The sequence below is a fragment of the Labrus bergylta genome, chromosome 6 (assembly GCF_963930695.1).
Source record: "Labrus bergylta chromosome 6, fLabBer1.1, whole genome shotgun sequence".
In the NCBI taxonomy this organism is placed as follows: domain Eukaryota; kingdom Metazoa; phylum Chordata; class Actinopteri; order Labriformes; family Labridae; genus Labrus; species Labrus bergylta.
Genome location: NC_089200.1, coordinates 10166174 through 10192419, shown reverse-complemented (window position 1 = coordinate 10192419; position 26246 = coordinate 10166174). Strand labels below are relative to the sequence as shown.

The 26246-nt window shown below is 42.4% G+C and overlaps 1 protein-coding gene across 2 annotated transcripts in view; it reads right to left on the bottom strand.

Annotated features, from left to right (window-relative positions):
* The window catches only part of exoc2 (exocyst complex component 2), a 54653-nt gene that overhangs the window by 9240 nt on the left and 19167 nt on the right, over positions 1-26246 (bottom strand). Inside the window, exons 5-21 of one of the 2 annotated variants that reach the window (XM_020656703.2) lie at positions 26084-26197; positions 24559-24683; positions 18425-18505; positions 16354-16499; positions 15623-15704; positions 15240-15342; positions 13528-13646; positions 7818-7931; positions 7309-7433; positions 5339-5407; positions 5080-5237; positions 4832-4953; positions 2644-2705; positions 2145-2225; positions 906-965; positions 206-267; positions 49-118 (exon numbers count right to left, since the gene is read on the bottom strand). In XM_020656703.2, coding sequence (XP_020512359.2) covers positions 49-118; positions 206-267; positions 906-965; positions 2145-2225; positions 2644-2705; positions 4832-4953; positions 5080-5237; positions 5339-5407; positions 7309-7433; positions 7818-7931; positions 13528-13646; positions 15240-15342; positions 15623-15704; positions 16354-16499; positions 18425-18505; positions 24559-24683; positions 26084-26197 — 1693 coding nt within the window. The remainder of the gene's footprint in view (positions 1-48; positions 119-205; positions 268-905; positions 966-2144; positions 2226-2643; positions 2706-4831; positions 4954-5079; positions 5238-5338; positions 5408-7308; positions 7434-7817; positions 7932-13527; positions 13647-15239; positions 15343-15622; positions 15705-16353; positions 16500-18424; positions 18506-24558; positions 24684-26083; positions 26198-26246) is intronic. The other variant, XM_029281354.2, reaches the window with a different exon arrangement.

The following is a 26246-nucleotide window of genomic DNA, read 5'->3' as shown; positions in this document are numbered from 1 at the left end:
AACTGTTTCAAGGAAATAATAATAAACAAGAAAAGACATCATGCTCACAGATGTCGGACTGAAGCCTTCTTGAACCCCAGGAAACCGATCCGGAGAGGACAGGTCCACCGACATGTTGCTGCACACAGAAGAAGATTTTATTTTTGAGTCTCACAGTGAAGCGCTCAGTGATCAGAGATAAAAAAAAACTGAACCACACACTCACAGAGATGTGTCGACGTCTCTGTCTGTCTTGTTGCTCAGCTGCTCCAGACAGTTGATGAAAACCTGAAGGAAGAAAACGGACAAATGAGTCAGTTACAATGTGAAAAACACCAACAAGATCCCTCCTATTTGATTCTTGTTGTTGAGGACATTTGTTGCATGAGTGTAACGGAAGAAATGAATTCTTAGTTGCAGTCTGTGCCAAACTGAATGATGGGATTAAACTGTGAGATGTTGTAGAGAAACAGATGCCACAAGAGACACGTCAACAGCCCAAGCCGCTGCCTTGTTTATAAAACTTTTACAAATATATATTCTCTCGACAGAGCTGACACATCTACCCATCAAGAAATGTGAATTTTGAGATGTGTGGACTTGTTGTGGCCAGAGAAAACAAAAAAATGTGGCATGCTGAGTCTGCAAAGTTCAAAGTAAATGTGTTCTTTTTTTCATCTTTCATTACATGTCTACGTGAGCTGTTTTCACATATGCACTCCTGAAAAAATCTAGATAATTTCAGGAGGACTGCTCCAGAGGGAAATATCAGGAGTTCTTCAGGAGTTTTCTGAAAGTGTGAAATCTCTATCTGAGAGACCACATTTCAAAGCAGCTGTGAATCAAAACGAATTAGCTTCTTGAATTTTGCACCAAGTGAGTTCAACACTGCTCTCCATCGTTTGTGTGTTTTGTTGAAATCGTACCTTCATGATGCCCACGCTGAGCTCTGTAGCTTGGTCCTGGACCTGGTCCAACTGCAGCACCTGACGGAGGAGACAGTGACACACAACATCAGAACAGCTGTATGGTCCTGTTCAGGGTTACCTTACATCAGGTCAAATTCTACAGTCTGTTTTTTATGTTTCATCTTGATATGAGGAGTTGTGTATCTGGGCTCACATTTCTTTCTACTTTTGATCCATTTTAGGATGAAGTTTGTTCATGAATTCATCCCAAGTAAGAGCAGCATCATGGATGTTTTCTTTGAGTGAGCACAGTTTTATATGAAATCACACAAACAGAGGCTCATCTCAGTATCAGGACTGCTTTTGTCAGTAGGAGACAGTCTTCATGAATGATAGGATCCTCCATCTGTAAGTGCTTATTGGGCCAACTACACCTGAAAGTTATCACTGTAAAACAAATAAAAATACTCTCAGGGGCTAAGGCCCTGTGTTCACCTGACGTTTGTTTTGGGTAGAAAAGCGCCGGCTGCACACACTGAAGCGCTTGGACGGAGTGCTTGTGCGCTGAAAATAAAAGTCTTTCTATGACAACAGTCTTTTAAAAACTGCTGGTGTAGGTTATTTTCTCACTGTTCACTATGAGCATCAAACGGAGGATATTTGCCCTCCTACTTTGTCAGGACACGGAGCGAGGAGGAGGTGGGAAAGGGGCAAAAATACGTGTGAGTATTTTATATTTTGAAAAGAGCGCCAGTGACGTCAACAAGCACCTTTCTAAAAAAAAAGTGTAATGATCTTCAACTTCAAGCAGCCGCACAAAAAAGGCAAAGCGCTCGGGAAGAAAGACGCTGAGCTGTTTCTCCGGGCGGATGCCTGCTGCTGCAAACGCTCTCTCCTCATTTTAAACAATTGGAAAAAGACGCTGGAACTCAGAAAAAAAACACTGGGTGGACACAGGGCCTGAGGCTGCAGAGTGTAAGGTTTGTTTTGACTTTATCATCACTTTATTGTTTATTTGGTCGTTGATATCTGCCATTGGAATAAAGATGCAGTATGCAGGTTTTGACGATTCTGGTGTCTCCTGCAGTGTCATGAAGTATGAGTCCACAAACAGTATAAGACATACTGTATCAGTGTGCGTTGGGACGGACTAAATAAACACTCATCATCGGCCACAGAAATGTTTGTTGAGTACAAAGTTGTGATCATGATCCTCGTGATAACTTCAATATTTTCTGAGTGACAGAATTTCCTCACATTGATTTCTCCGGCTTTGATTTCCAGCGGCTCTTTGAGTGACTGCAGCATCTGGATCATACACTGTTCAAACTGTGCAGGCTGCGAGTGAGAGACAGAAACAAGAGCACAAAGATTATTAAAAGAGGATCCTGAAAGTATCGTGCAGTGTTTGACAGCATCATATGTGGTCAGCTAACACACACATGACTTATTCAGTTGCTGAGACGTAAAAAACAACTAGACTCGCAACACTATGGCTTCCAAAGATAAACTACTATATATAGTTTAGTTTATTTGAATCACCTCTTCCTTAGGTGCTGGCACGGGCTCGAATCATTGTGTTCCTTAATGCATATTGCAAATAAATAAGTAAAGGTCAATCTGGCTGACGACAAGAAAGTGAAAAATGTTAATTTAAAGTACCACTGTGTTACCACAATGTTTATCTTAGAGGGCACGTGACGTGTTAGTGACCATTTGCTGATGTCTATCAGACTGGTGAATAACATATCCTTACCAAACTGGTGATGCCTTCATTATCTACGACCCAGTCCTCCTTCTCTGCCAGCCTCTTGACATCTGAGAGCAAAAAAAAAAAATCATAAAGACAAAACACTTCAAATGTCTCTACGGTTTAAACTTGTATTACAGATGAAAAGATTCAAGATTCAACTAACTTTATTGTCTATCACATAGTGACAGAAAATGACCTTTTGTTGAGGCGCAGTAACAAACATTCACTCACATTAAGTCATAAAATAGCAAAAATACCCTAAATAGATAAATACACATGAACAGAAAACAAATATGAACATATTGAAATAACGCTTCTGAAGGAAAACCACAACATAATACATAATGGTAACTCTGTCGGTGTTAGTGTGGGGAATGTTAAGTGAAAACCAGTCACTCTTCTCAAAATGACCATGAATACCACAAATGAAACTGAGTACTTCTGCTATTAGTCTCGTTACACTTTCCTCATTTCTACCCTGGAAGCTGTGAGAGCAGAAAGGACGACAGTAGAGGACAGAGATCGCTGGAGGAGCGCAGAATAAACAACAACTAGTCCTTACAACATGCTTCTTGTAGGCACCTTTTTCTAATCTTACAGACTTTATTAATCCCTGAGGGGGAATTCTGGTTTTATACTCTCTTATTAAGAGACATGCTTCTCACACACATAGGCCTGAAATACACACAACCAACATGCACAACCAGGAACTGTGGACATTCATCAGTGGAGAAGTGTTAGAGTGGGGAGCATGCCAGAGCTGTTGGGGGTTCAGTGCCTTGCTTAAGGGCGCTTCGGCAGTACTCAGGAAGAGACCTGACACCTCACCAACTTCTATACTTTTTTCCACACCGGGACTTGAACCGACGACCCTCGAGTTCCCAACCCAAATCCCTAGAGACTGAGCTACTGCTGCCCCAAAATGCTATGTTTCCAATAATTACACAAGAAGCTTAACAGAAGACGGCTACATGTGTTTTTAAAAGCGTTGTTCCCCTTTTATTTTATTTTTTTTATGACGGTGCTGATTTTTATAAATGTGATGTCATATATCATGTGCATTTAAAGGAACCATGCACACTTTTCTTTTACTGTATATATGGTAAAAAAGACTTGAGCTTGTACAGTGCGATTCTAGTCAACAGCGCAGGTCACACCTACACATTCACACACTGATGGAAGAGGCCGTTATGTAAAGTGACCATCAGAAGTAACTCATCCTTTTCATACACATACCTACGCCGCAGATGAAGCAGCGGGAGCAACTACGGGTTAAGTGTAGACCTTCCGTTAAAGAGACGACCTACTCTCTGAGCCACAGCTGCCACTTACTGCTGTCAGTGTAATGAACTTATTTTCTAAATTCAGACACCTAAAGCTTGATTAAGTTTGGCAACATTTGAAAAATACCACCCTCCTGTCACTTCTCAGCCTCACCTGCCACTTCAACTGATAACGTGCCCAGAGGCAGAACGCTCAGAATCCAACACTGTGCTTATTAGGGCTGGGAATCTTTGGGTGTCTCACGATTCGATTTCAATTCATGGGGTCACTATTCGATTCAGAATCTATTTTCACTTCAAAACGATTCTGGATTCATGGATTCAAAGTCTATTTTTGAAAGTACTTCAGGATCTACTCCAGTCATCTGTGAGACTGGCTTAATTTCTTGCTGCTCCATTTGGCATTCTACTGAGTTAAAGAGCTAGCATTAGCACTTAGCATGGAAAAAAAGGTATTGAAAGTTATGAATCTATTTAAAATCTCAGAAGATAAGAATCTCGATTTTTAAATAAATGTATTTCTTTTCCGACCTCTGGTGCTTCTACTGACTCACATTTATAGTCAGACTTCTTTGTAAGACTTTCCTTTCTTTAAGAGGAGGAGCAGGAGTCCATTCTTCTCTCACTTCACCTCAACGATGCTTAAAGTTGCTGTTGTCTCATGACTAGTGCTGCGACTACAGTTATTAAAATGAGACAGTATGTGTGTGTGTATTATTGCTTCTTTCTTTCACAAAGATTGTCAGATATTTTTTTTTGTTTTAGAGGAGGAGAGAAAAGCAGAACATGTTCACATTTAAGAAGCTTGAATCTGACACTTTTTGCCACTTGTTGATAAATTGATTACCTAGTAGCTCTACCTCTCTTGCACTGAAAGATGCTGTCACCCCCTTTCTGTTCCTGCTCACCTTCTGTCGTGTGCAGCAGAGTCACCATGAGGGTGTGAACCCTCAGATCCAGCAGCAGATCCTGGATCACCTGCAGCAAATCGTTAGGGATCTCCAGAGCAGACAGAGCCTCGTGACAAGCCCTGAGCATGAGGCAGAGGAGGAAAACATTACAGAAAGAGAAGGAGGATATTTGGAAACCTGTATATTACGATGTGAGAGCTGCATGAATTTAAAAAGACACAAGTTCAAACAATGGGCGTGAGAACCTGACGGTGTGGATGATTTGTGTCAGCCAGTTTCCAGTGAGCTCCGTCTTGTTCTCCCAGCCTCCGTACAGATTCAGCTCCCCCTGTGGCAGGGTGGAGGGGAGTAGGGCCCCACGCACCAGCTTCACCAGCCGATGGGTCATCTCCTCGATCATTTTCTATAAAACAGGTTTACTGCAGTTGGTGTTTATTCCTAAAACAGCTGTGGTGAGTCGTCTCAAAATAAAGCTTCAGTGTAAACAGTCTCAGTGACACGTACTTTAAAGTCGTTCTGTCTCTGTCGGGCATTCTTCTTGGATTTTTCGACCTGTCCAGATTTCTCTCCAGTCTGCAGAAAAAAAAAGCAAGAAACAGAAATGCTTCATATCATCATGTGACTGGAGCAGATCATTCAGGGACATTGCGTTGATTGGTCAATAACTACGACATTTTTAAGTTTCCTTCATTGGCTTCTTTCTTTCTTTGGGGGACAACATGTCGAGGTAGACGAGGAAACAGAAGAGGAGCTTAGGCTTCAGCCGACACCTTATCCGTTCTTGTTTATCTTTTGTTTTCAATGCTAGAAAAGCATCACCTTTCATTAATTCATATTCGTACAAATAAAGATTGATTGAAATTAGGGTTGCAAAATTCCATGAATTTTCTAAGTTGGAAACTTTACATGGGAATTAACAGGAATTTATGGGAATAAACGGGAATAAACCCGGAATTTAACAAAACTGAAGGTTGGCCCTTAACAGGGAACTTAAATATAGTAGGGGAACATATATTTTAGCATAATCTTGACTAAAACAACCAGATTTCATGCAATAACACTTGAATATCTATGCTATTCCTCAATCACATGCACAAAGCACACTGCTGGGTAATTGAGGCCACGCTCCCTACATTCGCTTTTTTTGAATGGGACTTTTTGGAAGGGGGGGTGCACTTACCTAATTTTTGAATGGGTGGGGTGGGGAGGGGGGGGGGTATGAGTAATATTCAACTCAACATTCATGTTTTTGTTCTTCAATGAAAGAATTGCTTGTTCAATAAAATAATTAAAACTTGATAGAAGTTCTACTTCTACAAATACATCTTCGAATGTTTTTTAATTGTATTATTTTGCATAGATGTTTGTCTTATGACAAAACAAAATGTTTATAATTATGTTTGGATATGATACAGTTCGATTGAATTACCCTCAATTTCCAGTTAATTCCAATAAATTCCCATAAATTCCCATGGAAAGTTTCCGATTTGGAATATTTCCAAAATTCCCCAGCTTAACTTCCTATGGAAAGTTTTCCTGGAAATTCACTGGAAATGTTCCACCCCTTTGCAACCCTAATTGAAATCTAACCAAACAGGGTCACTGTAAAAATCCTCAAAATAGAATCTAATTAGCTCATTTAAATTTGTTTTACTGTGACCACGCTTTTCAAGATAGTCGGTTTAAATCATAAATCTAAAGAACGAGACCAAACAAAACCTCCTCCATAACTGTTACCGATCTCTACAGGTAATATTTGTATTCACACCATGTTCATGAGATTGTCTGAAGGGACTTGGAGACTGCTCACTTGCTGTTTTTTTTCCCCCTTAAATATTGGGTACCTCAGATGAACCCATTATCAGCTCCAAACAAGGGGGAAAGAGTATTACCCAGCAAGAACTCAAATCTAACCGAGTTTGTTTGTCTAATTTCTGGTCATAAATATCTCATGACACTTAAAGTTGGCCACATTCACCGATATAGACATATCCAGATAAAACTACTACAAGCAAAAGGAAACGAGGCCTGAGTTTCTTGTTAGGAGTAAAAAAAATAATAATCTGTCAGTAAAGCGAGGAACATTTACTTGTTACATTTCTTGAAATAAAACATGACATCTCATTTTAAGAAAAGTGAAATATGATGTTTATCTGAATCTGTCAGGAGATTGTGGCTTATATTACGTGTAACGAGATCATTTACGATGACACACACTCGCTTGAAGATTATAGTATGACCTAAATGACAAAGAACAAAATGAAAAAAATGTCTCAACGTTTCGACCAGAGGTTGCTCAAAAATGATCACCTGAAGAAACGTCGTGATCAATTTAAAATTCTTGTGTCATTTGAGCGAGTGTGCGGGTCTCTCTTCCTCCTCAGTCTACGGATTTTGCACTGCCCTGCATCAAAACGATGTGCGAATGACTACCTCCTTTTTCCTTTTTTGTTATACATTTATAAGGAATTTACCTCACTGAACAGACTTCCATTGACATAAGAGATCCAGAGCTTCCAGAAGTTTGGCAGCTGACCGATCACCACGTCGGACAGCTTCTCCACAAACTGCACCTGCTGCGGGGTCTCGAACCGCCAGGCTGCAAACGACACACACACACACACACACACACACACACACACACACACACACAAAGCATATCAAAAACAAACTCACAGACTGACAATTTTGCCTCCACTGTACTAGAAAGTCAATAGGGGACTTTTGTAATTCAAAGAATTGGAATAATGTATTTAACTTAAAGGCACAACTTGTAGCACGTGTTTTTGGACTTTTATCGATGCAGTTCTGTTACGCTGCATGACGCGTGATACTGTAATTCCCGTAAGCCCTTTACATTCAAGAAAGTGTTACACAAAAACAAACAATGACACCCTCCGAGTGTGGCTCAGCCTCAGACAAGGAAGCCCCTCCTGAACACCGTGTGTGTGTGGGTGTGTTGTGATGTGATTGCGGTGCTCACTGCTGGGTCGTGGTGTTCGCAGGCTGCCCCCTCTCTTCAGAGAAGCCGTGTGACCGAGTCTGCTGAGGGCTGACGGACGGGTATCCCCCTCCAGGCCTGAGGCTCCGATACCTTCTGACAGACAAAAAGAAAGGGGGAGAGGAGGGGAGGAACGGGGGGGGGGGGCGAAAGAAGAGAGTGCAGAAATGAACTCAGGAAAGAGAAACACATACTTCAGATATCAAATAATCAAATAAGCCATTTTCATAATTCCACATTCCTCAATAAGCTCAGCGGGCTTTCACACCAAACAATCCTCCCTCGCCCCTCTCGGCTTTTCTTTATTTGTGTTCTGATCCGTCTCTGCCGTGGCCCACAGCTGAGAGAATGTCCCGTTGTTTCCAGGGTGAGGAAACAGAGCGGTGGGCTTTGTGAGCAGCGGGGTGAAGTGGGTTTACGTCGGCCACTCTGGGCTCACTCACGTCTGATCATGAAGGCCAGAGAGAGAGGGAGAGAGAGAGGGAGGGAGAGAGCTCCACTAGATGGCAACAGAAAGCTTTGAGATTGCAACCCATTTAGAAAGTCTCCCCCCATGCAACCACACACTCCTATCTCGGCCGATGAGATAAGAACACTTCCACAAATCTACCAGATTACTCCAGAATAAAATAAGGAGAGGTGAAAGTTGACCAAAAAAAGGAATGAAAGTGAAACATCACAGCATTGTAAAGGGGAGCAAACTTAGAACTATGAAAATGAAACTCTTTGCGACGCTGCAAAACGCCTACATGCACTTTGTCTAAACGAAGGGGAGCAGACGGCCACATTTCCAAAACTCTTTGAGTCTGACACACACTCTGACACACACACACACACACACACACACACACACACACACACACACACACACACACAGAGAAGAAGTGCACTGGTGAGTCACAGGCTGAATGTAGTGTGTAAGCAAGTATTGAGAAATCCCCGAGCAAAAGGAGCACATGCGGTTGAGCTGGCCGTGCACACATCACAGACATCCAGTCTAGAAAATGTAAGGAAATTCTCAATTGAGTCAGATTATATGTAAACACTCGTTGTACACAACACTCGTTGTAAACAACATTGCACTTACACGCACGCACGCGCGCACACACACACACACACACACACACACACACACACACACACACACACACACACACACACACACACACACACACACACACACACACACACACACACACACACACACACACACACACACACACACACACACACACACACACACACACACACACACACACACACACACACACACACACACACGCGCCTTCTGATTCTGAGCAGGCCTCTCCTTCAAAGGGAGAAGAGCTGCTGTTGATCCAGGTGTCAGCCTTCCTCTGAATGCACAAGAAACGAGACGGTTTAGGTGCGAGTGTGTGTAAGCGCTCTTCTCTCTGCCGCCATGTTTTTTTTTTTTCTTCCATTGGCTCCACTGTGCACGTATGTGTGTGCTGAAGACAGGCAAACAATGTGTGTCACCTCTGCTCACTTCCTCAACGGGGTCTGGAGCTTCTCTGCAGGTCGGATGAGTTCCTGTTCCCTGAGAAGTCTCCGACCCCGATCACACACACGCCTGCTCTCTCTCCAAACACACGCACACACCTTACTGACTCCTGTTTGAACGTTGTTTATTTACAACGAGGGGTGTAACAAAATATTGATTTAGTCGAGTACTGTGATATTAGGTTTTATGATAATCTATAAAGCTCCACTTAATTATCACTTTCTGTATTCATGTTGGTACTACAGAGAAGCTTTGAATTAAAGAAGCTTTGCTCGGAGTAGAGCCGTGACACTGGATGGTTCAGCTACTGTGAGTGCAGGTCTGATTCCAGTAAAGGCATCTGGTGGTGTATAAAAAGTCTGCTTTATGCACGGAGCGTTTCATTACATTTATAGAGTACAGGGGGAAAATAATTCCTTTATTGTCATCGGAGGGTGTGAAGAAAATTTGTTGGGCTTCTCCTAAAATAAACAAGATTCTCTACATGCTCACATGTAAACAGAAATACACAATAGCAATAAAAATAGAAGTTAAAAAGCAGTGATTTCAGCTGGGTGTTGTGAGTTTCTCAGAGGTTATAAGACCTTCTAAGAATGCATGTACATATGCATGCCAAATGTTCTTCTATATTTGTTAAATAAATTTAAGGAATTGCAATCGTAATCAGCACTAAATGCAGAGGGGCGTCTGATTGAGAGCTGTCTTTGTTTGTCAAAAACCTGCAGCTACTAGCTAATAAAGGGAATAAGGACTTAAGTTGGGATGGTCTTTTATTTGAAGTTTTACAGTCGCTGAATCATGACTACCAAATCTGGATGCTTTTGTAATCCCTTTAGAAAGCCTGGATGGCTTGAAGGGATGTAACTAAAAGGAGCTTCAGAATCTTTTAAAGACATAAAAAGAGAAAATAAAACTAAACTATCTAGGTTTTGACTTTTCATTTGTTTCTTTTTTAACCAACAGCCTCCCAAGTTTTAACTGATAAGAAGCAAAACAAAGTAAAGTTCTTGTTTTTACTTTGGGGGTTAAAAGTTAATGTCACAGTGATGCCAACACATGATTAGAGAGTAAGATGGTTAACACCTTTTTTTACACTGGGTCGGACTTAAGCCTGAAATCAAAAGTGCCCGTTTCCCAGACAAATGTTCCCTGACAAACCTATTTTTCCTACGAACAAAACGTCCTGCTAATTGTATTGATATTGGCAGAAGAAGCGCTGCTCAGGAAGTGAAGAGTTACTGCACTTTATAATTGAATCGGGCAGAGTCAGATTGCACCGAGCGGGGGAACGATGGGATTGTTTAGACATACGGAAGCAACTTTCTCCTCCTCGCAGGAAAATAGGCTCCTTTTTTTTTTTTTTTTTTTACAGAGATGGATGGGTCTATTTCACTTTTAAGGCAATTTACAGAATAATGAATGAAATCATAATACACCAGAATGGCCTCTGCTCTCATATCGTGGAGTGAGAAACAAAAGAGACGGCGAAAATAACGAGTAATGATGACGTTTCATGGCACAGAGGAATAATCCCGCCACGTGCGATGCTGACAACAGCCTAAAAGATGAAGTATAAACAACACTGAGCTGGTAGATGTGATAGGAGGAGGAAGAGGTGGCTGCAAGCGGAGAGGGTAAGCCGTGAGGCACCAGTGAGGGGGATTCTGGCAATTTGAGAGGTGGGGTAAGGGAGGGAGGGGAGGAAGAGCGGGGTCAGGGGAATGCAGTGGATGTGGTTTTATGATGGTGGTTGTTCAGTGGTGGAGGGATGTTTCAAGAGGCATGGGGTTTCGAACTTGGGCGAGAGGTGAGCAGCAAATAGCGAGGATGGTAAATAGCTACCAGGTGTGTGTGTGTGTGTGTGTGTGTGTGGGGAAATAATGGAGATAGAGGGGCTTGTCTGTAGAGTGTGGCAGGAGAGGGGACAGGAGACAGATGCTGCTGCTGTGGCAACAAATGACAGAAAACAACAGGAAGACGGTGCACATCTTTCTGTCTTTGCCTTTCCACCTCAGTATGTGCGGACAGTCTTCAGCAGAAAGGGTTGGCAGTTTACTTTTCGGAAACCTTGTTGGGTTTGAGTCTAGTCATTAAACTGTTCAGATGGGATCCTCGTTGTTTTTGTATACGAGCACCAAAACCACGCCCTCTGGAACAGCACTGGACTCTAATGCTTCTTGTTTCTGTAGTAAGATCTACAGGCCTCATTACAACCACACGCCCCAAGAAAGCCTCTCCTCTCCTTTGTAAACAGCTGCTACACAAGCAAATTCATGTTTTTTTTACAACATAGAATGTCTTATGTGTTTATCAGCGAGGTCAAATAACATCTCAAAAGGTTCAGGTTCATCCATGTGTCGAGTGTCAGACTGACAAGAACTCTACGAGGCATAGTGTGTGTGGACAAAAAGATGGAAGATGTACTCTCTGCTCAGAGCAACAAAAAAACACTGGGGTTCACTTTTCTAGATACATTCAAGACTCAAACAGAGAGGGAGGGACATGTGAGTGAGCACTGACAAAAAAAAAGAAGAACAATATATAATCTGAAGTTGTTTTTTTCTTTCTTCTATGCAGTCTATAAGTGAGCAGAATTGTGTTTAGTTTTGAGTAAATTACTCACTAGGACACCTAGACACCCTTACAAGTATCTAGAAAAGCACAATATATATTGGTATTATTATTATTACAAATAAAACTACATTTACATTTTCCTTAAAAGGGACCTTTAGGGGCGCTGATGGCTTGACGGCTAGGTAGTGCCTCATGTAAGGAGGCTCCAAACAGTGGCCTGTGTTCAGGTCCAACCTATGGCTTTCTTCCCGCAAGTCACAATTTTCGATCCCCTCAAATGTGTGAAAGGACATTTATTTGTTTGTGTAAACAGATAAAAAATGTTTTCAAAAGTAAAAAATGTGAGCGCTGGTGGCGCAGTGATTAGTGCGCTTCATGTATGGAGGCCATAGTCCTCCAAGCGGACGGCCCAGGGTCGAATCCAACCTGTGGCTCCTTTCCCGTATGTCATTCCCCACTCTCTCTCTCTTCCTGATTTCAGACTCTATCCACTGTCCTATCTCTACAATAAAGGCAGAAAAAGCCCCCCCAAAAAAAGTTTAAAGTGTGAGAAAAAGCTCTTTTAGACACATTTCTGATGCCAATAAAAATAATTCCTAACCTGGTTTATGTTTCACAGATGAAAAAAAATTCTGATCCTGTATGGATCAATCTGAAGGACGCTGACACATAAGCAGTTATATGTTTCATGTATGAGCTGAAGTAAAAGTGTTAACATGCACTATATTTTAAAAATAGTTTATATCTTGTGTGTGTTTGTATTTAATTTCTTGTGCTGTTATATTTAAGCAAACAAACTATCTGTAAAAGTGTATTTCTGTTTCTGCATTTTTAGCAAACGAGCACGTCTTGGCTTGAATGTGATTTGCACGCCGTTTCAGATTCTCTCCCTGCTACGTGTTCCTCTGCTGAGGAATGCATGCGTGGACGAGGAAGGGGCCATCCCTGACACGATGATCAAGATGATATTTAACTGTGGAGAGGGAGGGAGCAAACCTACCCCCCAGATCCATCAAGCCCGAGCCCCGGAAACCACTGTTACCCTTAGCATTAGACATGTTTATGTTCCAGCTGCACTATGTGAAGCAGCCACCCACTCACAATGTATTTGTATGGGTGTCTTTGTGCGAGGAAGGGTGTAGGAGTGTGTGTGTGTGTGTGTGTGTGTGTGTGTGTGTGTGTGTGTGTGTGTGTGCGTTTCTAAGTATGGTTGTTGAATCACTGTTCTTCCTGAGCGGACGGTTTCACATTCACATATTTTCTATCGGCTGATTTAACAGAGGAACAGCTTAATTGGGGTTAATTGTTCCAATCCATCTGTGAGGCAGTGTGTGAGTGAGAAAGAAACGTTGTGTGCGTGTGCAGTAACACGTCAAGCCCCAGAAACCCAAATTCCAAAACCAATGCTCCCTCACTTTCATCTTATTCATACGTTCATGTAAAAATAAACACGCGGGCCTCGAGGAGAGCAGGCAGGGGAGGGGTGGTGACGGAGCGGGGAATGCAGGCAGAGAGCGGGTACAGCTGAGAGGCAGCCGGGCTGAACAGAGCCTCATCTGAGCGCTGTGTAGAGTGATCCAGCATGTTTGAAGTTACCTCTCTGGCCACTGATGAACTCATCTCTGCAGCTTTGCATGAGCTGCAGGATCCACTTGTGCTGAGCGTAGATGCACTGCCATGCCGGGTCGCCTGGAGCGTGCAGGTCAGACAGGTACCTGAATGAGTTTAGAAGGATGAGAGTTATTATTAGAAATATTTCATCCTTCAAAATAAAAGCATCAAATTAACATTGAAAATGAATTCAAGGCAGGGTTGGTAATTGTTTTAGAAAACTAGCATGATTTTAAAAGTAGCATTCGCTCAGTGCGCTGTCTGCACCCACCCCCCTCCCCTCTGTGCTCCCTCTAAAAGCCACGCCCCCTCGCTTACATGCACGAGCACAGTTGCTCCAGAAGCGGACCTCAGCTCATCTCTTGCATTGTGTAGAAACTACGTCGTCTCATGTCTCATTCAGCGGTAAATAAACTCACAGTATAAACTCTGTCATTGGTGACTCGCTTTGAGTGTGAGCAAGGGGGAAGAGAACGAGCAGGGAGACGGGGAGGCGTGATTGGTTCATCAGATTGGTACCTCGTGGCAGACGTTGGTTAAAGTTTTTACAGGCTTACACCTGCTACAGATGACAGATTTTCTTTGTTCCTTTTTGAACATGAGTTATTAATTTCTGTCAGGACCTAAAAACAATTTCAACCACAATCTTAAAAACTGTACCTTTAGGAAATTACCAACCCTGCCTTCAAGAGGCCAAAACCAGCAAAAAAACACACGTCATTCTAAAGCAAAGCAGCTACAGTTGAAAAAAGTGTTTGTTTTTTTTCTCTCTGCATAAACGTATACAGAGAACACGTATGACTTCATAATCAGAAATACAAAGTTTTTTTTTTTTCTTTTGCCCAAATCCCACAAAAGCTTCTCTGTCTCCTTCATCTGTTCACCCACAAGCAGCCCTCTCCCAGGAGTTTATGTTGTGGGCATCATTCAGAGACCTGTGGGCCGTCAGATGACTCATTCTCTAAGCTGCGGCCTGGCTCCCTCTGCTGTCATCCTGTGAACCAACTGCTCAGTTGTTTCTCATTAGGTGGCATCTTTCAAAAGTTACAGCACAGGCACACAGGCACGCACACACGCACACACACACACACACACACACACACACACACACACACACACACACACACACACACACACACACACACACACACCGTCCATGGCAAGAGTAAACAGGAGCCGAGTGGGCGTTCAGAGCCGTGCCTAATGCAGCAGGATGAAAGATGTTGCCGTGTGGTCGAGAACTGGTCTCTGTGATCCTGACAGGTCGGTCTTAACAATAATAAATTTGGAGAGACCACAAGTATGGAATGGACAGAAAGATGGAGGGGGGGGAAAGAAGGGGAAGAAAGGCAGGGAGAGGGGGGGTAGAAACAGAATCAAAGAGAGTGACAACAAAAGGCTGAGAAGAATATTGAACGTTGAGAGAGAAAAGTGAGAGGATGGAGTTCTGGTAAACGATGACACAGGCAGACATCAAAGAGGCCAAAGCAAGGTAATGAATGACTACATGTGTCGAGACAGTTTCACAGACTGTTTGCCGTGTGGAGAGACAGGGTGACATGTTAACGGATGGAGAAATGAAAAACTGTCACGGCAGGATGAAGGAGGTGAGTTATGTACAAACCTATCAACAGGATGAGATGTGTAAGACCAAAACATGAAGACTGGGAGAAATACAGACGGATAAAAAAAGAGACCTGATGTATCTCTTCTGGTCGTGCAGTGTTGACGGAGTCTGCAGTAGTTTCTCCAATAAGAGGCTCCTCAGAGCTGTGACCCTCGTCTCCACCTCGGCGTACACTGCAACAGAGGAACAGGAAATACAATTCATGCAGGATTTAAAGACTCTAAACAGAGATAATACGATAGCTGGATGGAGAGAGAATATTGTCATTGCAGTAATTACAAAAAAAAAGGACAATAAGAGAGACAGCACACAAATACACATTTCAGAAATAATTAAAAAAACTAGACTTTAGTTATAAAACCATCAAGCAGCAGGGTGCAGACAGTGATCGTAAAGTGAGAAAGCGTCTTAATTAATTCGTTTAATTCATTTGTTGATAATAAATGTGTTTACCTTTTTTGAAAACGGGGACCTCGGTGTTGCCAAAGAGAGATTTGGCTTTCTCGTAGTCGTTGATCACAACATCATAATCACCCTAAGAGAAAAAAAAAACAGGTCGTGTTAATGATATAATCCCAGCTTCTTTCTTTAGTTATCAATCATGATCCACTTTGTGTATTTGATCTTTTTTAAGCTCCACCCTCTGGATGACATGTCCCCACTTGATAATGTTTGGGATTTTATTGTGAGTAGATATTTTTTCAGAGCACAATTGTGACATGACATGGTAATGTAGTGTTTAAATAGTATATAAATATATATATACAGTATAGATGCTTTATTGAGATGTATTAGGTTATCTTGTTTCTCACCATTGTGCTATGATGAGAGACAAATCAGAAAACACAGAACTAGAACATTTTTGTGTTTCCATATTTAGAGATGACACAGAAAGTCAGGACTAGTCCTAATAGTACTCAGATGAGAACAGCCTCAAAATGGACCAGTGATAACTTTGTATAGGGAAGTTCTGATTTCAGATTTCCATCTCCTCTATCAACCAGTGAGCTGAATTATCACAATATTTAAGAACAGTGCACACAGGCCCGGATCTAAAAGACAGAATTATAAGTGTACTGGTTGCTGACAAAGGGAAGCTTCATCTATGAACTATTTGGTTATTTGGTGCTGGTGTCTCTTTTCTTATTACATATAAACAGTTTGTGTTTGTGGACGGACGGTACCTTTTGGATATTGCGTTCAATGTTGAGTGGCAGGTTGAAGAGAAACTTGAAACGTTGCAGGACGTTGAGAGCATTGCGTGTGGAGTCAGCTTTGTCTTTCCGCCCCAGCACCTCCTGGAAGAGAGTATCTGCGGTATCACTCGCTCCTACGAGAAAAAGAGAGCGAGGGAAGGAGTGAGAGAGTGGAAGAGGGAAGGAGAGAACGAGAAACCAGGATACTGTAAAAATAAATGTCGATACCACATTTCCCTTTTAATGTCGGCCTCTGGTTTTCTTCCTGCTCTCTCTCTCTCTCTCTCTGACACAGCAGAGCGAGCTTTGAGAGGAAAGTGACAGCTATCTCTTTAGGCTGACAGCTTAGTGCAAGCTTCGCACGACTAGCTGGCTTCCTGGGTGGTCTCGGATGTGCCGTCAAACAGAAGAAAAAAAAAATCTCCTCATCAAACAAAACCCCTCCCCACCCCAAAACAAATCCCTGAAGAAAAAATAGCATGGGACAGAACGGAGGAATACTTCACATTTTTTCACTAGACCGTCTGACTTGTCGAGAAGCTAACGTTCTGACGCGTGATTGGCTGATTGGTGCTGTGTGTCTGACGCATGCTTCTTTGTGGGTGAACGGTGGCCTGGCCCCACTGGGTAACAAGCCAGCGAGTGTGGGCTGTGGGGATGAAAGCTATGTCCGGCTGGGGGGTTTATTTATTCTGGACTCCGGGAAAAGGACCCGCTTATTGACCCTCCATTAAAGGAGGCACATTATCATGTATGAGCTGAGGGGGTGGGAAAACGGGGACATACTGAAGGATAAGTGTGTGTTAACTGGTGGAGGGTGAAGCCAGACAGGAGGAGCATCCGTCTGCTTTCATTTTAACTTTTGTGTTGTCAGCTGTTCTGTTTTTTTACATGCTTAACTCACAGCAGCTACATGTACAGTAAAGACAAAGAAACTGAGGAACTCATTTGTCCCTAAATATTTATTGGACTTTTTTAATTCTTAGTCTCCCTTTTATGCTGATTGCTGGCTGTATGTATGTTTTTTTTTTACTGTTAACTGCAAAAACAATTGCCCTCACACATGGATAAGATAGACAACCTTGACTTTGACCTTAAGACCTTGACTAATGTGTGACTGAATGATCTCAACTAATGGTCCCTTAAAGTCCCCATGAAACAGAGCTTCAAGAGTATCTAACTGTTGTGAAGTATTTCCAACTGAAACAGGAAAGAACCAATCCCAAGATAGAAGGCGGGACATAACATTGGGATGAATTTCAGTGAAGAGTCCTGTCTGTTAAACTGCTGCAGGATAAAGTTCTACATAAATAGGGAGAGCTTTTCGTATCTTCGATGTGGCTGGGTCAATAATGTAATCGTCTGGGAAGCAAAGGGCAAGAAATTCCTCGTCAAAACTTCAGTGAGTCAGTGCTAACTACATAATAATAGCTAGTTAACGTTACCTAACGTTAGTAACGAGGCAGGAATATTTTGAACAACTTAACACAATGGTTTATCGCACGATGAGACACAGTGGGGCATCAATAAGCATTTTTCCACAACCTCCTCTTCTCTGTGTTTTCATTCTCAGATTAAATTCTGTAGAAGTCCAACAACTCTGGCTTGTCTTCTCGTCCGGTTAGTTTGTCCACTTTAATAACAGCTGTCTTTCATTAAAATGTAAAAATGAGTAAAACAAGTAGATGGCAACTGAGACTGATAACTTCTCCGCAGTGTGTAGCAGTAGAACGCCTTTCATGACCGCCTGGTGAACATTTCCATGAGTGTGTGATCACTTGTTAATTGTATGAAGTGTTCACAGCTGTATGCCAAATGTACCCTTGAAGACTATAAGTCTTTATCCAGACATATCTAGTCATGCACCTGATACGCATGTGATAGTCATTGAATTTAATGCAAAAAAAGACACATGAAATTGGGCCTTGACATGCAGAGAGCATATAGATACAATAATAATAATAGAAATAATATTGAACCTGCACAGCAGCGTAAGGGGGGCAATAAATAAACACGATCTGCACTTCGTCTGCACTTTGTTTGATTAATTGTTGCTTACTGTTGAGGATGTTTTCCAGGCGCTGGGTCATCGATCCCTCCACTCTCTCCGTCCCATCAGACTCCAGCCTCTGGTGGATCGCTGCAACACAAAAGTTTGTATTTATTTGTGTAATAAATGGTTAGGAGGGTCAGAATACAGTGAAATAGAGTCAATTAAAATCAGAGAAATAATAAATATTGGCAGGAAAAGAGCTGGAAACGGTCTGCTATGCTGTACGACAGGAACATTTTCAATTTCAGGAACTGAAGGTAAAACAATAAACAGGCCCTGCCCCCGTGGTTGATGGGAGATAACCTCACCGATCTCCACCCCCGCCTCCCCTTGTGCCTGTTCCCACGCAACAGGACCCGACCTTGTTCCAGTGGTTACTGTACTGGATCAATTCACCTCAGCAGAGTCATTAACGGCAGCGCTCTGTGGTCCTGGGACATTTGGAGCCCTCTGACCCGGAGGTAATGCCAATCTAAAATGTTTCAAGTCGAGGGTGGAGGGAGGAACCCTCTGATGGCTTGAAGCCATCACTTAGCATGTAGAGCTTTACTGTACACGGGAGAGATTAAAAACGAGGTGAGGGAGGGGGAGAAGAGAGACAGAGAGAGAGAGAGAGAGAGAGAGAGAGAGGCAGAGTGAGTTGTGTGGCTGCCCCGATGGATAAATAAATGGTGTGCAGTAGTGGGCAGCTGGGTGCTGAGAGCCGCGGTGTTGGTTTATTGACAGAGAGGAGGAGAGTTGGAGAAGGCTTAGGAGACCTTCTCATACATGGATGTGGAGCATTTCAAATATGTGACAAGCAGACATCTCAAGAATGAAGTTCAGAGACAGAGAGAGAGAGTGAGAAAGAATCTCTTCACTTCACTGCCTCCCTTGTCCGTCCAACATTTATAGAAACTATTTTAAAACAATATTTTAGTGGAGCATATTTCATACAGGGGTGATCATTCTGAAGTGCTTTACAATGAAGGGGAGAAACTGTAAAAAAAAAATTCAGTTTGGTGCAATAACGAAGCAATGAACGCAGAAAACAGGCCAGCACAGGAAAACATCAGACCCAATAAAATATGTAATGATGTCTTAATTAATGTCTGAATAAAAGATGTAAAGGATACGATCAAATCAAAAGAGGGGTGATCAAGTGTTTTTAAAGGTGTGGTTGAATAAATTGTAGTATAAAATGATAACAGAGAGTGAACCTCTTATGGCCTTTGGTCAGGTCTCAGTTTGTATTTAGAGGATCTAAAAGGCCGTGATGGATTATCAAACATTCAGTGATATTTGCAATTGTAAAGGTCTTTTAAATCAAACTTTAACGACACTAGAAGCCGGGGAAGGTCAGCTGATAAGTTATTTCATTCCCGTTCTAGTTAAAAGTAACTGATATTTGCTGTTAGCAGAGGTTGGAGACAGCGGAGGGAGCGGGAGGCAAAGTGAAGGGGGGAGAGTTCTGTAAATAAATATGTGGGTCCACTCTGACAGACAGAAGCCTCAAGGCAGAGACCGAGGTATTCCGAGAGCCCACTGTTCAAACATGCCACTGCCTAATCGGTTCGGACTTTGCAGGCCCTTTCCTGGACCTCGCACTACTCACTGAACGGCAGAAAACACTGCAGGAAAATGTAGGTTGGGACGACGGAGAGCACAGGATGGAAGACACACACACACACTGCAGATCTGGTTTATGTCTCCATGCTCACCCCCCCCCACCACTCCAGCCCTGCTGCCAGCTGTGTGTCCTCTGCATCTGTCACACACTGAAGTGCTCCTGACGTCACGGCTAACCTAAACATCAGGCCACAGTCCGGATAACACACGAAGCCAGGACCTGAGGAAGAGCCACAGCTCCCGCTTCACTTCCTGGAACTGTCCAGGGAAAAAAAAAGAAATGAATAAGAATAAAAATACAGCATCCCTGGATTCTAAAGCTGGATGATGTTTTGACTCCTGTCGGGGCTGGGGGCTCAGGGAATAGGCCCTGGGAATCTGGCATTTTTGGACCACGGTAGCTGTTCCGTTTCCTGCATCACTGGGAGACTTCCTTTTCACACAACAATGAAAAACCTCAAATTTCAACATTTTAGTAGAAACAACCCTGGACTCTCCGACAGTCTGTGAGTGCGGTCAATCAGCCAAGAGCAGCTCAAGCTCAAGAGGCATGGTTCTATTTGTCGCCAACAAAAGAGAAAAAAAAAAGTCACAATCCCCTGAAAACCTTCCATTTCTTTCAGCGCTCTGTGGCGGTTCACATGGAGTGTTTACGGGACCACTAAGTTTCTCACTGCAAAAAAAATTCCTTTCTGCAAAACAAGTCAAATGTTACATCAAACAAAATGTCTGCTAACACTGAGAGCAAACACTGACTCGATGAGTTTTCTGGAAACTTTTGTAACTTTGCGATTTTACTGTAAATGTTGATTTGGTCCTGCTGTTATTTTTGAAGTCTTAATCAGTTAATACTGTTGACATGCAAATAGAACTGGAAATCTTAGATAATGGTTATACTTTGAAGCTATTATAAAATGAGTAAGTAAGTAAGTAACTCTCTGATGTGCGTTGCTTTGGATAAAAGTGTCTGCTAAATGAATTGTAGAATTGTAGAGATTTGTGTTTGTTGTTATTACAATTTTTTCTTTGCAATGTGGGATGCCTCCGTTACATTTCTTCTCTTAATTTAAACGAGGTGCAACAACTTGTGCTGATACAGATTTATGATTTAATACCTAAAAGACGCAAATTTAAAATATTTTTACCACATCTTTTATTTTATTGCTGCTGGCGCCCCAGAAATCTTTTAAGGTTATAAAACTTGATCATGCACTTTTGATCCGCCCTTCATGAATACAACCTGAGCACTGCTGGCCTTCAAAGCTCTCAGTCTTATTCTGGATTATCCAGAAGTCATCTTTATTTATCTGACTAACCCCATCAGCATATTTAACAGATGTGTGGTTTGCAGATGCAGAAGCCTAAACTGTGCACAGAGTTCATTTAAATGAGATCTGGGACTTTAGTTTTTCTGTTTATGCCGGAGATGGTCAGCTGCACAGGTGAGTAGTCTGAGAAGAAAAGAACAAAAGAGGGAAGGACAAACTGCCTCGGATATTAAAGCCAGAGTCCAGCTGTTTTCTGTAAATATTTTCTATCTGCCTCATTTCTTTTCCCAGAATTGGCTTCTTTTCTTTGTTTCCACCTTGCTGGCAGCAGGACGCTCGCATTATGAAATAACTCCAGACGTCTATTATGGTCATCAATAAAAATCTCACATGCAAGCAAAAGTGAAAATAAACAGTCGAGGAGACAGAAATGACTTGATGGTGATTGAGAGGGCTGGAAGCACTACAACAACTTCTCACACATCAAATTCTGAACAAGGAAAGCACACAAGTATTTTTTTTGTGTTGCTAATTTCTTTTACACATTCACGTCTACATTTTAGGTAAGAGTCATTTGGAATGACTAGGAACAACAGGGAACATGCCAAACGCTGCTGGGAGACAAAGAAAGGATTCACAGTCGCTCGGACAGCTGTGCTAACGAGGCCTGGCAGTGAGCTGCTGCAGAGCCTTCCCGAGCTGGCTCCACCGCCGAGAGCGTGCAGGCTGGTATGTCGGTTTGGCTGACCGTGCATAGTATACAGAATATCTCCACTAAAGCTATCAATTCTGAAACACCACTTCACTTTTTTTTATGACTGAGAGCTAAATCTTGGCAGAGAGAGGATGTTTGAGTGCTGTAATGAGTCAGGGAGAGAAGGAATAAGACAGGAAGTAAAAGTAATTCTTCAAATATTACAGGGTTCTTTTTCTTCTTCTGGGAATCACGTTTGAAAAATGGGAGTTAAATGATATTCAAGGTGAAGACATTCACACATTTACAACTCTCTGAATAAAGACGAGCAGGCTCATTGGTCACAGAGTGATGCTGTGTCTCAGTTTGGATTAGCCCACTGAATGTTCCCTTACATGTAGCTAACTCCTTCTGCTCAATGCTGCAGGTGGATAATGTTGAGAATAGTTTTTAAAGCTTTCATACTGAACACGTATGCCTCATGTAGATGTGTCTGTAATAGGGTCATCATATCCTCTATATGCTGTGATGTTTTGTTTGTCTAATCTGTATACACACAATTTATTGCCTGTCTCTTGGCCAAAAGAGAGTGAAGTACCCTCCCTCCTCTTCCTGAATTTTTCGTTTTTAGTTTGTTTGATAAAGTGTGTTTTTAGGCAGCTTTCTGAGGACAAACTGTGGGGTTTTATTGTACACAATGTGCAGCGCCTGCAGGAAAATTCTGATTTGCTTTACAAACAAATTTGATTTGACAAGAACAGCCGCCTGTTGTTGGAGATGGGGGTGATAATCCGTCACTACTAGTGTTGTAGTCAAGACCAGACTAACCCAGACCAAGACATACCTGAGACCAGAGTGCTACGAGACTGAGACAAGACATGTAGGGACTGAGAACAAGTCAAGACCAAGAAAGAGTGGGTGGCAGGGTGAGAAAAGACCAAGAGACATCACTGAAAAAATCATCAACCTGTGTTCAGTGGGTGGGTAACACCGGGAAGGTTTCTGGTCTTAACCGGAGGATAAAAATCAAACTACAAATGAATTGAAGTAATTGGTTCTTTTAGAAGGAGGCGTGTCTTTCTAATCAAAGTAATGACGTGGAAAAATAGCCGATCAGTGGTGGACTTGACAGGTCTTGATTTAGAATCCTGTGTCCGCCCAGTCTGAGACCAAGACAAGACAGAGTTAAAATGCTTTAGATTCCGAGACCAGACCAAAACTTTCAAAAAGTGGTGACACCTTTATTAAGGGAAACAGGAGCTGTTCCTATTATATTTAAAATATTAGTATTTTAGCTCTATTGGAAATCTGTTGCAGAGCATTTGTCATGCAACAAAGCTGTCGAGGTAAAAATCTTTGAAAATCACAACAAATCTTCCAAATGTTCATGTTGACAATCCTCCAAATAAGACAACAGGAGACCACTTCACTACTCTTGCTTGGTTGACGATCATTGAGATATTGACTTATTGTTTCTTTGCTTTGTCAGCGTTCCCTGTTTAATTCAACAGGTTTCTTTTTCTCTAAAATCTTTGTAAGCACTCATGCAGAGTAATCGGACATATACAGTAAATCCCATCCTGTCCCACCGGTCATAAAAGCAGCATGAAGTCCTCTTGGCTCACAGGTCAATCGAGTCCATCTATGCTGCATCGCTTCCTCCGTCTGTACATTTCCCATTGGGGCAGCGGGCACACAGTAGGCACGCTCAGTCTGAACGTGAGAATGACTGTGCATTGTTCACGTTGGTCATATTGGGTCTGTTATCGGCACTATCAGTCCTAATACTCTGGCCTGCATTGTGTTGGGCTGCTCCGTTTATTTAGATTCAGCCACTAACAATGAAAACATCGCCTCTCTCCCAACCGGGGCACAAACATTCAGAAAGCAATAATAATAATGATGGAGGCAGAAAAGTGTACGTATAAATAGTAAGGGGAAGTAACTGAGCGGCTATGGCGGGAGGAGAGAGTAAACAGACAAAAGTATGAATGATGAAGCAAACAATTGATTTGGAGTACCTGGCAGAGTGACAGCAGTCCGTCTCTGCTACCTTGAAATCTTTGTGTTTGTGTGTGTGTGTGTGTGTGTGTGTGTGTGTGTGTGTGTGTGTGTGTGTGTGTGTCAGTGAGTTAGTACAAGTGTGAGCATGTGTGTGTGTGAGCATGTGTGTGTCAGTGAGTAAGTACAAGTGTGAGCGTGTGTCCACTTCGAGGCTCCAGGGAGACTCAAGCGAGGCCGTGTGTGACAGGTGAGAGCTGATCTCATTTTGATTAAGGTGAATTAGCCGTGTTGTGGTTGGCCGGTGTAGCTGCAGCAGAGAGCAGAGGGTTTTCACACGGCCGCCAAATGAGCCTCTTTAATCAACCGCTGCAAAAACCGCATTTTGAGGAAGGGGGAGCAAAAAATTCCCAAGACACGACTAAACTTGCACACTTTCCAGAAAAATCAAGAGTTCTTTTCTGTGCAGAGATGGAAAGTGATGATTGGGAAGTTTTCGTATTAATTGTAGACCATTTGGTGCTGTTTCACATCGCATTAAAAAAAAATAAAGTGTTAATCCCTCTCACCTGCCAGAGCGTCCTGGGCCTCAAAGAAGGTACTGAGGCCTCCTTTCACATAGGCCAGACTCCCCTCGTTCTTCTTCGTAGCCTGCTTTTTCAGATTACTGGATGCAAACTTCAGCTGCTCAAAACTGAGGAAACAAAAACATAAAAAGTTCACTCCATTAAATCAGGTCTGCAATTTGTTATTCTGTCATTGACCAAGAAATGTAATATATACAGTCCAACTTCCGATGTCAAACAGGGAGAGGCAACAAATGGTTGGCATTTAGATTTAATGACAATTCACAGATTATTAACGGGGGCGGCAGTAGCTCAGTCTGTAGGTATTTGGGTTGGAATCGGAGGGTCGCCGGTTCAAGACTAATAATATGGAAGTTGGTCTGGTAGCTGGAGAGGTGCCAGGTCACTTACTGAGTACCCCGAAGGTGCCCTTCAGCAAGGCACCAAACCCTGCATGCATTTTGCATTTTGCTTGGATGTGCACACACTAGGTTTTTATCTCGTTTATCTATTTTTCACCCTTGATTTAAGTCAGCTTGTTTTTCATTTATCTCCTAAACTTGAGCAGCTCAAGAGAACTGGTCGTTCTCTTGAGCTCTCCTGACAAATCTATTTTCTTCCTCAATAATCTGATTTCAGGAATCTTAAGATGACTGCATTCATACAAATTAATTAATGATTAAAATAACTTTCCTGTTTTTTTAAGACACATGTGCACCTACAATCCCGCCTCTAAGAAACACAATCACACACACACACGTTCTGGGCTGATGTGCGTACGTGTGTCAGCCTCCTGAGTGAGGTTTCCTCCGCAGGAAGAAACAGCCACCCAGCGAGGTCCAAACAGAGGCCCCTGGTCATGCTGGATCCTGGGGTCTGGGTTACTGGAAGGCTAAGCACGGGGGAGAGGAAGCCAGGAGAGTCCAAAATAACTCTCCTCTGCCCTGACATGACAGTCAACTGGGCTCAGGGCTTCTGGGTCAGCCGCCGGCCTCGTCTACAAACTGAGCAGTTCCTGAAGCACGAGACGATCAAGGAAAAGACATAACTTACAAACCACATCCTCAACATGGCCGTATTTTTTGTCTTTTAACTGAGTCGTAATCATCTCCGCATCTGTTGTATGAGTGTATCCTGAACAAAGCAGGTCCTGTAAAGCTGAAAAATAACCTCGACAAACAAGTACGAGCTTCTAGCACAATGAAAACGACCTTCCATACGTTTCACTTTTTGTTTGTTGAGGTGCCAGAGGGAGTTATCGCAGACCTGAGCTTTGCACCTGCACCACCCTGTAGACCTCCTGTCTCATGCGTCACTTCTCTAGTAAAATATATATATATATATATATATATATATATATATATATATATATATACATATATATATGCAACCGCAACTTCTCATGCATCTACAGTAATTAAAAACTTTCTCTGCTTTCTCAAGAGCTTGTGTTAAAGGGTCGGATGTCACTGTCAATCATCCATTTTGAGGAATGATCAATAGAGATGTTTGATGTCTAAGGAGTTACCTGGATCCTGCATGGTTCTCTATGAGGTACCAGGTGGCAGAGAAGTTCTCACTAGTGAAGTCTCCGCTCATTCCTGGAAATGTCAGCTCCATGTCTTTCTGAGGGAATTTACCTCTGGAAGAAAAAAGATAAACAAAGATTAACACAGAAAAGAAAAAGTACA